General features: G+C 32.3%; 1 protein-coding gene across 5 annotated transcripts in view; it reads left to right on the top strand.

Moving 5' to 3' along the window:
• LOC145294024 (MAM and LDL-receptor class A domain-containing protein 2-like) overlaps positions 1 to 14833 on the top strand; it is a 319308-nt gene that overhangs the window by 199193 nt on the left and 105282 nt on the right. For all 5 annotated transcript variants that reach the window (XM_080140991.1, XM_080140990.1, XM_080140987.1 and 2 more), the window contains 5 exons: positions 1144 to 1280; positions 1736 to 1961; positions 6826 to 6924; positions 11387 to 11710; positions 14471 to 14581. In XM_080140991.1, the coding sequence (XP_079997117.1) occupies positions 1144 to 1280; positions 1736 to 1961; positions 6826 to 6924; positions 11387 to 11710; positions 14471 to 14581 (897 nt within the window). The remainder of the gene's footprint in view (positions 1 to 1143; positions 1281 to 1735; positions 1962 to 6825; positions 6925 to 11386; positions 11711 to 14470; positions 14582 to 14833) is intronic.

Below are 14833 nucleotides of genomic sequence, written 5' to 3'. Positions count from 1 at the left end.
GAATCCTGAGATGTTTTAAATTTGACCTTTCAACGTGCTTCTCAAATCCTTATTGTCAGTTGTTGTGAAAACACTGAGGTATTTCAAATTTGGTTTTCCCTCATAAGTTCTTGAAACCTCGTCGGCAGCTTAGCCATTAACCATAAAAGAAAGACACGAACAACATCTTTAGGTAGAAAGAAGAAAGTAAATAAAAACAAAGGTTATTACCGATATTGCCTAGACTGGGATTTATCAGTATTTCCGACTGTTAAGTTAGACAGTCTTATGTTAGGTCGCGATATTCCTCCACGAGATTACTAACCTCGTGATTTATATAATGTTTAGCAGAGTCCATTATGAATGAATGGATTAGTCCCCAGATAATTGACATCGCACATCAGCTTTGCATGAGCAAAAAACTTAATTATTGTAAATGTTACAAGTACTCCGCAAAAGATTATGACAGTTTTTGTAAGCGTTTTATTTTTACATGATTTACATCTCTTTTGAGACCACATTAATAGTTGGGTACTGATACTGTTGTATGTTCATGGCGTTTCTGATGGTGAACAATTTTTTCACACGTACTTTCTTGGTAGAGATCTCAATCGTTGCTGAATATTGCACTGTTTTTGGAAACCAATGACCAGAGTACACAACTACTTATATAAGAGCATAGTACATTATTAATTACATCAGTGATTTGATAAAGACACGTGAAAATTCGTTCATTGAGCCAAAAGAAAAAATATATGAGCGTTCATTAACCTAATGGATGTAATTTCAGGTGTCTTCCTAAACCATATCTATTCATAGTTGTTCTAATCGTTGCATATCATGCAATGTATATATATATATATATATATATATATATATATATATATATATATGTACATTTAACATAACAATACAATATATGTACAGTCAACATAACAATACAATTTGCAATTCCCCTGTCCTATTTGGGTGGAATAAAAATAAAAGGCATTACTTTAGAAATGTCACTCGTATGTACGTACATATGCATATATATATTTTTTATGTATATATGCATGTACATGTATATAAATGTATGTTAATATATCAGTATACAAATGCATATATATATATATATATATATATATATATATAGGTATGTATATGTAAGCATTTATCTTCCAGATTTTATGTATACTGATGCCAGTTATGGTGGCCCTGGTGATGTAACTTCTCTTGAGTTTCCAGCGTTCATTGCCCCAGAAGGACATTACCTCGAATTCTATTACAACATGAACGGTCGTGACATAGGAACTCTGCAGGTAATCTAATATTTTATTATAAAATTTTAAAAAAATGTTTTTTTATTTAACAGTTCCTGAAGTTAGTTCTCCCAGCAAAAAAAAAAAAAAAAAATAATAATATACGTAATAGAAAAATGACGAATTAAATGTCCAGATATAGAGTATAAAAAGAACAATACAATATAGTGCATTTTTCTATACTATATTCATACATCAAAACAAAAAATAACTATAATCGAACTCTGATTTATTGTTGAAGTGTTTGTATCGAACTTTTATAGAAGCGTATACATCGAATATTCCATAGAAATATACGAGAATCATTCCAAATTTGCATAACTCTCTGATAAATCAGGCAGAGTAAAAAAAATGGGGGCATTACCTTTTGGAACGTCCCTCGTACATAGGCTATTGATATAAAGATATAAATAATAAAACAGCTGAATATCATTTTTTTATTTTTATTTTTACAGGTATCGATTGGCGTCGAATCGGAAGTAGACCTGAATGATAATTCTAATCAGGGAATGCAGATGAAGTGGTATGAAAAGGGTAATCAGGGAATTTCATGGAACAAAGGATGTGTCAACATACCGGCTAAGAGCAAAGTAAAAGCCGTTTTTACTGGAATTCGAGGCAACGGACCCCTTGGAAACATAGCATTAGACGATATTAGTGTCAAGCGGGGCATCTGTTATGGTGAGTTGTTTTTTTGTCAAATGAATCGATATAGTTTATTTTTACAAACGAAAACCCATTTGAGGATAAGTGTAAAGCAGATGAATGAATTGTCAGTGTACAAAAAATGTTTTAAATTATTATCTTAAAGTGGATCGAATGCGATTCATTAATGGAGAGATGTGCAGAAAAAGTATAATAATCGAATTACGCACATAAATAAACAATTCGATGAACTCAGTCGCGTAAAGGTTTACATTGGACTAACGGAAGTGGGGACGCTCAGCTTTTCCCGGTCGTAAAATATGCTTAAATATGATATTTTAATTCGTCCAGATTTCGTATATATTATTATAGTCGTAACTTCAAAAGTAAAAAAGTATTTGCTTGATATCAGCCAGAAACGAAGCCGAAAGCTAAACTGTAGCATTCAGAGCTGGTGGCGTTACCACCGTACACAATTTTAACCGGCTAAAGATCCATAAAAGAACAGTCCGTAAAAAAATTCAATAATTTGAGGCCCCTGGCGCCGCTCTGCGACTTTTAGTTTCGAAGGAGGTAGAGTTATAAAATATGATGATAGACACGCATATAGCCGCTTATATATTAGATATATCATATATATAATATATCTAGAATACATATTTCGAAAACACACGCAATATATATTTCTTTTCAGGTATGAAACCTATCACAGTGTTTTTTTTGTTTTTTTATAAGACTTCAGATTTCCCTCTTCATCAATTAGTTTCGCCAAAACAGAATAAACACCTAAATAATTAGTAAAGAAAAATGTTTCAAAGTACGTCTATAGTCTTTGCAAGTTTTTCAACCTTTAAACTGTATGGAAAAAATAGAGGAAACACTTTTAATCAGAAATCCTTCGTAAGAAAACTCATTTCCTGTACGCGATATATATATATATATATATATATATATATATATATATATATATATATATATATATATATATAATAAATTCCACAGCCAAACACGTCAAAGCCCACATGACAGTCAACGAACCGGAAGTCCAAGACGAGTTTCGCCCTCATTTGGGCTCATCAGCTTGACACATCCTAACTCAGGATTCGAAACTCGAGCCTTTTGCATGCGAGGCAAGCACTCTACCAACTGAGAAAACGCCCAGCACACAAGAATTTCTATTAACCAACACAGATCAAGCAAACCGCGCCGAAATCCGACTGCGAAATGAACCTGCTTCGTCTCGACAAGGGACGCGGTCATCCAACCAGCTAATAATTCCAAGCTGATTGTCTCACAAGTAGAAGTTTTAACTCGAAAGGACGATGCCATCCAGCAATGCTAACCAAGCGAGCAACTTATGATAGGATTTTCAGAATGTGAGAGATTGTATATAATAAATTCCACACAGCCAAACACGTCGCAGCCTACAAGAGCCATGACAGTCAACGAACCGGAAGTCCAAGACTATATATATATATATATATATATATATATATTATATATATATATTATATATATTATATATATATATATATATATATATATATATATATATATATATATATACATATATATATATGACGTACAGGGAATGAGTTTTCTTACGAAGGATTTCTGACTAAAAGTGTTTCCTCAATTTAGAACAGAATAGGACAAAATAAAATTTAACATATATTTACTAAAATATATTAAATAAAAAATTGAAAAATTGATATTAAAATACGGTACCAATGTTTTTATGGCCTTCTGTGTAGTTTTAAATAAATAAATATTAAGCTCATATATTGAATTTTTTCTTTGTAATCTTTCCCGTTAAACAGTAAACATACATATATATATATATATATATATATATATATATATATATATATATATATATATATATATATATATATTCTAGCAGAGCATTGCCCGGCCGTAAGATACGCTTAAATATGATATTAGATAAATGCAGATTTCGTATTTATTATATTATATTGGACCCAATGCAGAGTAATGATTTAAAAAGTTAAAAAAAAAAAGAAATGACTCGTGTGCTACTATCGTGAATCGAACCGAAACGTTTAGCTTACGATTTATTTTGTCCTCTGCAGTTAATAACTGAGCTATGTAGACATGTTTGCTACAAGGCTTAAAAGCAAAACATGAACTAATAGCTGCTACGTTATGCATGCATATTCGTAATGCTTGCGTTCAACCTTCACCTGACAAATCCAATTTTTTTTCATTTTCACACTTTTTGTAACGATTTCTCCGAGCTAAAACCCAAATATAAAGTTTCACATGGGTTCAAACACTTTTTATATTAAGTTTCATGTCTGTACATCAAATCTCTTGGAGGAGTTTGGTAGGCAATTTTTTTAAAACAAAAATATATACGTATACATAAATATATATGGAAAGAGCTTTGTGTTTACTATAAACTTTTTACGCAAATATTACGCAAGTATAAATCATGTAGAATATCTGCATGAATATAATTAAACGTAATAGTTAACTTAAGATAATCATCCCATAAGCAAACCGGAAAAACTAATAGAGAATTTATTAAAACGAATGTGTAAAACAATATGAAAATTAGCCAGATCATTTGTTAGTGAATGCAATTCCATCACCCGTATATAAGAAAGTTGTATCTTTTTGTAAATAAATAGGCAAAAAAAGGAGTTTGTAATATGAGTATAAATATCCCCTCCATTTATAGGAATATAGATTTTAAAGGCTGTTATGCTTCTTTTAACATTAAAAGAATAAAAGTCTAAGAGAATATACAGCAATGATAAAGTTCGTATCCTAAATTTACTTTCCTTCGTAGTTAATATGACTTGCTGCGAATTTGTTATGTTGAGTGTGCGTTTTTTTAATCATTACTTAATTATTACATTATTTAGGTAATTAGTTGGTTATTTAATTTTTACAGATTTTGCTTTGTCACTTGACTATTTAATCATAAGACAATTCTATCGCTTCTTTTTAGATGTTCAAAGATGTCATCTAAAAGCTTTTATTTTTCGGAACTCTTGCCTTCAAAAATTCATCCCATAAGAAAACCGAAAACACTAATAGAGAATTAATTAAAACGAATGAGTAAAAGATATGTAAATTAGCCAGATCATTTGCTAGTGAATGTTTTCTCGACTGTACCAACATGTAGAAACTTAAAAGTACAAGTGCCTTCAATAAGTTTCCAGACTTTTTTCGCATGGACACTTTTATAGATAGTACACATATCAAACTCTGGTCCCCTTCGAAGTAAACTTCTCCGGTTGCAATGCACTTGTACTGTTCCAACAACCTCTGGGAAACCACCATGGAAGTCCTCTTGTGTATGTGTGTTAATGGCCCCAGTTACAGCCTCTTTCATTTCCTCAGTTGTCTCATAAAAACAGCCTCTAAGGTTTTTCTTGAGCTTAGGGAATAACCAAAAGTCACAGGAAGCAAAGTCTGAACTATAGGAAGAGCGAGCCTTGACTTTCATCTTGGTCAAATAGTGTGTGACAAGGATGGAGTTGTGGAATGGTACATTCGCTCAAATCTTCTGCATTCTCAGTTCCTCGCAAATAATTGTGCGTACAGTTCTCAAACTGTGCATTTATTGTCTCTATAGACACAAGACGGTCCTTATCTATAAAATCCTTTATTTAACCAATCAACTCTGGTGTTCTGACTTTGTTACTCCTATCACACCTCTCATCATCTCTTACATATATAGTGATATTCAATTCATGCAAGATGGTTCAAAACCATTCTACAGCATTCCATATGTTTTTTTCAAGTTAAAAACAATTTTATTGCATATCGTTCTTCTAAATTATCCTCACATTCAGCAGCTGTGACAATAAGACTTTAATAGGCTGTATTCCAATTCCTTCTGTGGCTGTTCATGTGAGCTTGAAATCATAAAAATTGGCCAGTCATCTCATAGTATGTATAGAAATAACATACTGAATTTCCAAGAATCTACAACAATTTTAAATGCCTATACAACAAAAAAGTCTGGAAATTTATTGAAAGCTCCTCATAATGTGAAAAACACATCTTGCTGCATAACTCACCACTTAACGTAAAACCTATATATCTGACCCTTAATCACAGTATCAATTATGTCTCAATGGCAATACGTCTTGTTTGAAGTAAATGAAAGTAAATTAATAAGTATATATATATATATATATATATATATACAAATCATTTAATAAATATCCAGAATATGTTTAAAAACTACCTTCATTCATACAATTCACACAACTGCCCATTTCGAAACACATTTTTTTCTTGATAATACATATATAATGTTCTCGAAAGCACTCCTAAGTGAATTTCTGTCTTCCATTAAATTAAACGCAAAAAAACGGTAACATTAAAAAATGTTCTATCCATTTCTTTTTTTTCAAAGAAAATCAATGAAAACGATCCATAGTTGCATTCGTATATAGGCAAATACCCAAAATAAACGTCAAAATAATATTGAAAAGCTGGTGTTACTTTTTTTCATAACCTCCAAGATTACTATCTTACATTAAGAGGATAGACAAAGAAAAACATAAAGAACAATTTTAATCCACGTCTCTTTGCATCTTTTCCCTCATTCTTTGCTTTTTGATTTTCAAATTTACTCACTACATTCTATCTTCATCCAACCACCATAAAGTCTTCTTCACACTGTACTAGAAGAAAAGTACATGGCAGTCGAAGAAAACAAGTTTATGGTGTGCTTGAGAAGCAGAACTGATTACCTATCCTGACGCCTTCAGGATACAGCTGACAGATGATGTGAAATGCTATATACAACTCTATTGTAGAATTCTAAAGAATGTTCGTAGTTTGGTATTATTTGAGGGCATATAAAAGCCTGCACTCTATTAAATATCTAAGTAACATATCACTCTTTGAATTTCAGACCGGGATATTAACTGTGACTTCAGTGACTCAATGGTATGCGGCTACAAGAACACATCTATAAGCAATAATGGTTGGAGGAGAGTGAAGACCGCATCAGGTGACGATAGCACGTTTTGATTTAATGTGTCTTTGTTATAAAATATTGATATATCGGAATTCAAAATATATTATTTTTATTTTTTACTAGCACTTCAGTCCGTTCCCCGGGTGTTTGGAGGTATATGTTGAGCGAAAAAAAAAGTGGTAGTAGGAAGGCAGGCTCAAACCCGTACCGAAAAGGAGGAAACGAAAAGGGGGAAAAACATGACTTTGTACTTACGACCACCGCCAAACCGGAAGTGACGTAGGGTTAAATTAAGGCTAGACAATCGAAAGGAGAGGATTACTTTCGAAAATATCGGCAAAAAGCGCCCCCCCCCCTTGTAGAAAAGTGCCCAGTTGAAGGTGAAGATAAAGTGCCCAGTTGAAGGTGAAGTTTTTTGCAAATTTGTCGATATTTGTCGTCTGAAAGGTCGAACTTCAAAACGATACTGATGTTGGTAAAATCTGTCGCCTCTGTCGAAAATTTTAGGCAAACATGCAAACATACGTACATACATACATGCATTTGTATATTGGTAACTCAAAGTTTCGACTCAAACCGATTAAAAAGTTTGCCCTATCTCTGAATATCCTTTACGTAAAATTTCAAATGTTTAGACCAGAAATTGTCTGATTAATTTGGTAGAGTCCGAAGTGGTCAAATTTAACCCCTATTATGACCCCTTAATATTTATTGTTTTGTGCTCATATCAAGTTATTAAGTTAGACCCATGTCTAAGGAACCTATATCTAAAATTTCAAGTATGTAGACCGAAAATTATCGGAGGGGTCTGGTAGAATTCTCAAAGGTCAAATCGTTGAACTTTGACCCCTTAATCGCACAATTTCTGACCAAAAACCGATCACATCGATTTTCCCAAATCTCAGTACCCTGTATATCAAATTTCGAGTATGTAGACTAAAAATTGACAGAGTTATTGCGTAGGGAACACACACACGCAGACACGTTCACTTTTATAGATATACTAGCATGAGTGCCCGGCCTTGCTCGGGTTTTGGGAGGTGTATGCTGAGCAAAAAAAAAAAAAAAAGTCATTTTTTTTAACGTTGACCCCTACTATGACCACTTAAAATTTATTGTTTTGGCTCACCTCAAATTATTAATTTAGATCCATGTCCAAGGGACATATATCTAAAATTTCAAGTATTTAGACCCAAAATTGTCGGAGGAGTTTAGTAGAGTTCTCAAAGGTCAAATCGTATAACTTTAACCCCTTAACAGCCACGTTTCTGGCGGAAAACGGATTATATAGATATTCCCAAATCTCAGTACCCTGTATATCAAATTTCGAGTCTGTAGACTAAAAATTGACAGAATTATTGCGTAGGGAAATGTACACAGACAGATACACAGACACACAGACACGTTCACTTTTATAGATATATAGACAAGCATTTCAGCCCGGCGTTGCCCGGGTGTTTGGAGGTGTGTTGAGCAAAAAAAAAAAAAGTGGTAGTATGAAGGCAGGCTCCAACCCGTACCGCAAAGGAGGAAAAGAACGAGGAAAAACGTACACAGACACACACACAGACGCACACACAGACAGACACGTTCACTTTTATAGATATATAGATAGATACATTTTATATTTTTGTGTCGTGTGTGAACAAAGAAAATCTTGGTGTGTGGAAAATAAAACGATCCCTACAAATGAGAGAAGTTCGTAAATCAGATATCTAATGCTTGCATTCACACCTGTAGTTTCATGTGCATTGATTTGCATATCAATGAGAATTCGTCCCCCAAAAGACTAAAGTTTAGAGGGCAGGGAAGTCGAGTTCTTTGAACCTAATTGAACAGGTCGGAATTTAAAATATCAGACGAACGTTGTTGGGAATCCCTTTTTAGTTACAAGGTAATTTGGCTTGGATCAGCGGTTACTTAAAAATGAACAGATTCGACATTCGCTTAATACTAGAGTTTGATAGATCTACCGCTAGATCGTCTGTCGTCGAATGGGTTGAGAGGCTAGTAAAGTCTAGGGGTGTTTTAGAAGCTAGTAAAATCTAAGGGTCTTTTAGAAGCTAGTAAAATCTAAGGGTCTTTTAGAAGCTAGTAAAGTCTAGCGGTGTTTTAGAAGTAAATAAAATCCAGCGGTCTTTTAGAAGCTAGTAAAGCCTAGCGTTGTTTTAAAAGCTAATAAAGTCTAGTGGTGTTTTAGAAGCTAGAAAAAAATCTAACGGTGTTTTCGAAGCTAGTAAAGTCTAGCGGTGTTTTAACTGGTAGTGTTTAGCGGTGTTTGAAGTTGATGTGAGTGGCGATTTTGACACGGGGTTATGTGAGATGATCTTTTAAGATCATGGGTGGTGTAGTTTCATGTACATTGATTTGCATATAAATTAGGCCTCGTCTCCAAAAAGGCGTTATAAAAGACTATAGTCGAGAGAGCAGTGAAGTCGAGTTCTTGGAACGGAATTAAGCAGGTCGGAATTTAGAATGTCGTTCGCACACATACTTATGTGAATTGTCACAAACCATAATGCACAGTTTTTTTTCTTAAAAAACACAAACTAAAACTTATCCAGACACCTGCGCTACCTAATTTTTTAATTACAATAACTATACAAATGCATGCTTGTATACATAAATGAGACATGTACAAATACATTATATGAGGATTGCATTAAGTAAACACTATAAAGTAAAAATGAAAATATAAAGAAAAGTCTGTATGCATAAATTAATGCATAATTAACAAGTACATTTTAATAAACTTTTCTGACTAGATTATGGCAACTCGCCGTCTGGAAAATAACATAAACAGTTTGAAGTTATTAAATAGTATTAATAAAAGTTGGCATTTAAACGAGAAATAAAGAGGAAATAAAACGTTGAAAAACTGATGTGGATAAATTAATTGAGCACATCTGAAAAAAAAAGGCGAAATTATTTTTATGATAAAAATGTCTGATAAAAAAAAGAATAAGAGCTGTATAGATATGAGTAATATTAAATGTGTGTCACAAATAATTGTTGGATTTTAGCGATGTATAAACCGTAATACAACCGAGTCGACGCTGTGAGCCCAGTACATTTTGGTTCATTGACAAATTCACTCGGATAATACTGTAAATAATAAGGTTGTTTTCAGAATGCAGTCACAGGAAACAGAAGACGAAGAGAATTCACACGCATGAGAGAGAGAGAGAGAGAGAGAGAGAGAGAGAGAGAGAGAGAGAGAGAGAGAGAGAGAGAGAGAGAGACAGACAGACAGACAGACAGACAGACAGACAGACAGACGGATAGGACCCAGACACGTCTTTGGGTCTTGTCTCGCCAGCTAAATAAAATAACATACAATACATCAGACCGGAAATTACGTAATTTTATCGACTTCCGCTGGAGTAGCTTATGACCTCTGAGGTGTCACTCAAGTTCTTCTTCCCAAACAACAACAACAACAACAATAATAATAATAATAATAATAATAATAGTAGTAGTAGTAGTAGTAGTAATAATAATAATAATAATAATAATAATAATAATAATAATAATAATAATAGTAAATTTATGGAGAAGGAGAAGACGAAGAAGTTATTAGGAAAGGAATAATAATAATAATAATAATAATAATAATAATAATAATAATAAGAAGAAGAAGAAGAAGAAGAAGAAGAAGAAGAAGAAGAAGAAAAAGAAGGTGATGATGAAGAAAAAGAGTTAGAAGGAAAGAAGAAAAAAAGAATGGGGAAAGTTTGCTTTCCCCATTCTTTTTTTCTGAATGAAAAAGAAAAAAGGATAAGAAACGTTTTCCATTTGTAGCCATTTTCCTTCAACCAATTAATAATCCAGGGTGTCTATCCGCTCAATGTCTAACAAACGAATTTTGTTTATGTCTTATGAGTTCGCAGTTGTTTTATAAAATGATATAAATTTGAGGCATTATCGTTTTCGAAAATATCCACCTGGAAACATGTTTGTCATTTTAGTGTGTTGGCATTATGTGGTCGCTTTCGTTGCTAGTGCAAATGAACGATAAGTATCACACAGATACACATACTTATGTGAATTGTCACAAACCATAATGCACATATAAGTTTTTTTCTTAAAATAGCAAAAAAATATATAATAAAACTTATCCAGACACCTGTGCTACCTAATTTCTCGCTCAAACTCCTAATTAATCTTATCCTCGTGTGTGTTTTATCCTTGATAACTAACGACTCATTAGGGGGGAAAAACTAAAACTTATCTAGAAAAGACACACTTTGTTTAGTGTAATTAAAACTCTCTCATTTACTGTTATCCTTGAGTGTGTTCTATCTTTGATAAGTTGCGACTCATTCGAAGAAAAATAATAATTTTATTTCTACGAATAAACAATGTGCGCCTTTTCTGGGTAAGTTTTAGTTTGCTTTTATTTATTTATTTATTTATTTAGTATTGATCGATTGTTTATTGATATGAAAAAAACAAACATATTTTCTTTGTTTTAAAGATGATTTTATCATTTCAGGTTATTCCATGACATTTAGTAATTCCTATGGAACAGCCGATTTAATGTCGCCATACAAAAATATTACAGACAGTTGTGTACAAATCGATTACAAAATAAGAGGTGGACATCTTTGCTCTTTGGATGTATTTACCGAGCACGATAAGAAACTAAAGCTGAAACTTAAGAATCTGAACGAAACATCAGTGCAAAAAGCACAATTTCATGTGAAACAGGCTCATACCGCTCTCCGGTTCGTGGCTAAAACTGGCTACTATTATTATAGTTCTTGTACGATACAGATTGAAAAAGTTAGTATCACTAATGGTACCTGTCCTTCTCTAGGTAAGTTGTTTTAAATATTAACTACTTTCGCACTTAACACATGATGCAAATATTTCAAACAGGTGCGCGTTTCTGATTTTATTAAGAGACTCGGATTTCTGCACAAATATGACAAAAGATCGAACCTCAAGATTATCGAGTCTAATTGAAGGTTCCTCGTCGATTGTTGCTATTCGTTAACACTCATGATTTCAGGTTTTTACGCCGAAAGAAGCAGAGCTCGGTGGTTGCATACGAAGTTGGGGAAGGTTTAACTCGGAACTCACAAAGAAATGTTTTTACTCCATTGATTTGAAGTTTCTCACTTGATAAATATTTACTTGCCACACGTAGAGGTAGAGATGACCGGAAGATGACAGATGCTGATGTCTACTCCTCCTTGATTTCTAACGGGTTCTTATTTATTAGCCGGGTAGATCTGACATTAATATGCCCCCTAAACTACAGTCAAGGTTTGAGTTGGGGATGACAATGATCATCAGTATCATGGTCATGATTTTGGAATATATATCTCAAGATGGATTGATAATTAAAGAGACACACTTGAAAGCCTAAATAAGTGATAAAAAAAGAATCAGATCTCAAATTATTAAAAAATCAGATTTTCATTAAATTTAAGTTTACCATTGTTTTAAATAGGTAATGCATTTTATATTTAATTAATAGTTAAAAAGGGTGAATTACTTTGTAACCGTTGGCAATTTGAAAGAAATTTGGAAGCATTTAAATTGTCGAAAACAAAGTCATTTTTGGCTTGGCAAATCTTCGTCTATTTGGAATGTATTCAACTTATATATAAAGAAAAGACTATAATATCTGCATAATTTTAATTAATAGCTTTATTAACAAAAAATATGTTTCATTATTTAAATAGGGCAAATATTGGTCTGTGTTGTTAAAAAGAAAATCATTTTTAATTATCAATTAAAAAAATGTTTTATGCGTCATACATGTTTGGTTGTTTTGTTTTACGGCATATCAACCCTTTTCGGGTTATTTAATGCCGAATCCAGTTATTTTGGAAATAATATTCATGTTGCATCCAGTTATTTTGTAGAAGGTTTTTATTCTTCAAGCTCTTTGTATCTTCAATAGCTAGTTTGTAGTGTTTGGGTTGGTTGTTTTATAGTGGGTTTTATCGTTTTTGTTCCCTGCCTTGCAGAGCATGAATGAGTTTTGCAATGAGAGAGGGAAAGGGGTTACAGTATTAATGTTTGGTACATATTAAGTTAGGAAACCAGTCAGTAAGTGAGGGCGATAGAAAGAGAAAAGGGGAAGTGGGAAGAAGAAAAAAATAGGAAAAGGTAGGCTGTTGTTTTCGGTTTTGGTTTAATTAAATTTTGCAAAAGGAAAACAAAATATCAATGTTAGATGCATTGCGTCTCAGGAAGCCAATACCTTCAGACATCCTGATCGGGTAGCACCAGATGCGTCACACATGAACTCAATAAGCTTTCACTTTTACATTAAGAAATCTTGATACTGCTAGTGCTACCCAACTTATCGAGTACTAATTTTATAAAAAAAAAAACAAATATTTGGATGTTCGCCGGTGAAAATGAAGAAAAAGAAGTGTTGATTCGTCCTTTTCGTTTTTTTTCTCTCTCTTCTTTTCCTTGCGTTTGCTTGACAAATGGGAAATGAAAGCCAGAAAAATCATTTCTTTTTCTCTTCTTTCCTTTTATATATCTAACAGATGAAAAGGAATGTAAAAAGCTCTTTTAGACACAACTATTTTTACATTGATTTTCTCCTAAAATGAATATAAATTACAATAAGAGATGAAAGACATTATGCGAGTGCACGGTTTTGGTTTATGATTGATCGTCCTTTAAAAAAAAATATTGAGATCAATTTCTAGAAAAATTTTTGTCGAAATTTCAATTTACTTGTATTTTCGAAAGAAATGCTTCGGAAAGAAATGATTTTAGAAAAGTATTGTTTTGTGAAGAGTTATTTACGAAAATTTTTGTTATGTCTTTATAAAGAAATTCTTAATAAAAATAGTTCAGAAAGAAATGGATTTATACAGAAATGTTTTAGAAAGAAATGTTATAGAAAGAAATGTTTTAGAAAGAAATGTTTTAGAAAGAAATGTTTAAGAAAGAACTTTTAGAAAGAACTGTTATGAAGAAATGATTTGGAAAATGTTTTATGAAGAAATGTTTTATAAAGAAATGTTTTATAAAGAAATGTTTAAGAAAGAAATGTTTATAAAGAAATACTTTAGAAAGAAATGCTTTGAGAGAGAAATGTTTCATAAGGAAATGTTCGAGAAAGAGATGCTTTTTAAAAAATATATAGAATTGTGAATAGAAAAAACGTATAAAGAGTCTCAAACTTAAATTTTTAAAATAAATTTTTTTTTAAACATAAAAGTTCTTAAAATAATGTTGCAATGTACAGTTTCATATTTTAAAGCTTAGAGTCAAATACAAGTACCATTACGTGCGGAATCGCTCTTAGGTTTAAGAAAATATGCAAGCTTATCTTTTAATATTTTATTTATGATTTTTAAAAGACTATTTATTTATTGGTATTTATTTGCTCCCCTACGAGAGAAAAATGTGACACAAGGGCACTCTGGAAGTCGGCAAAAAATTGCCTTATAGAAGGGTTTCCCCTGCATTGATTAAGGACAAATTAACAAGTGTAGAATTAGAACTGATGCTACACTCGGATCTCAAGTAATATTATTTATAGATATTTCATTTGATATTTTAAAAAATGCATGGTCATTAAATATGTGTTTCTTTTCAGCTTGCCCATATAACACTACATCATGCATGGACGATTCGCAATGTATAGCAGATTCAGATGTCTGTAATCGGATCGCAGACTGTATTGATAAAAGCGACGAAGAAAATTGCTGTGAGTATTATTATTATTATTATTATTATTATTACTATTATTATTATTATTATTATTATTATTATTATTATTATTATTATTATTATGAAGTGGAAGTACTAAATCTGGTGGATATATCCGAAAAATGAAGGAAGCATGGGAATCTAGAGGAGGAGGACCTAGAAGCGTCGCGAGTTTGGTATCCCAGTTAAAGCAACTTAAAAATAACAACCTACTTTCAGTGATTGCAAGAGAAGAGATTGAATGGATGGT

Source organism: Euprymna scolopes, chromosome 15 (assembly GCF_053919585.1).
Source record: "Euprymna scolopes isolate OS-2025 chromosome 15, ASM5391958v1, whole genome shotgun sequence".
Taxonomy (NCBI): domain Eukaryota; kingdom Metazoa; phylum Mollusca; class Cephalopoda; order Sepiida; family Sepiolidae; genus Euprymna; species Euprymna scolopes.
This window is presented reverse-complemented; position numbering and strand designations above follow the sequence as displayed.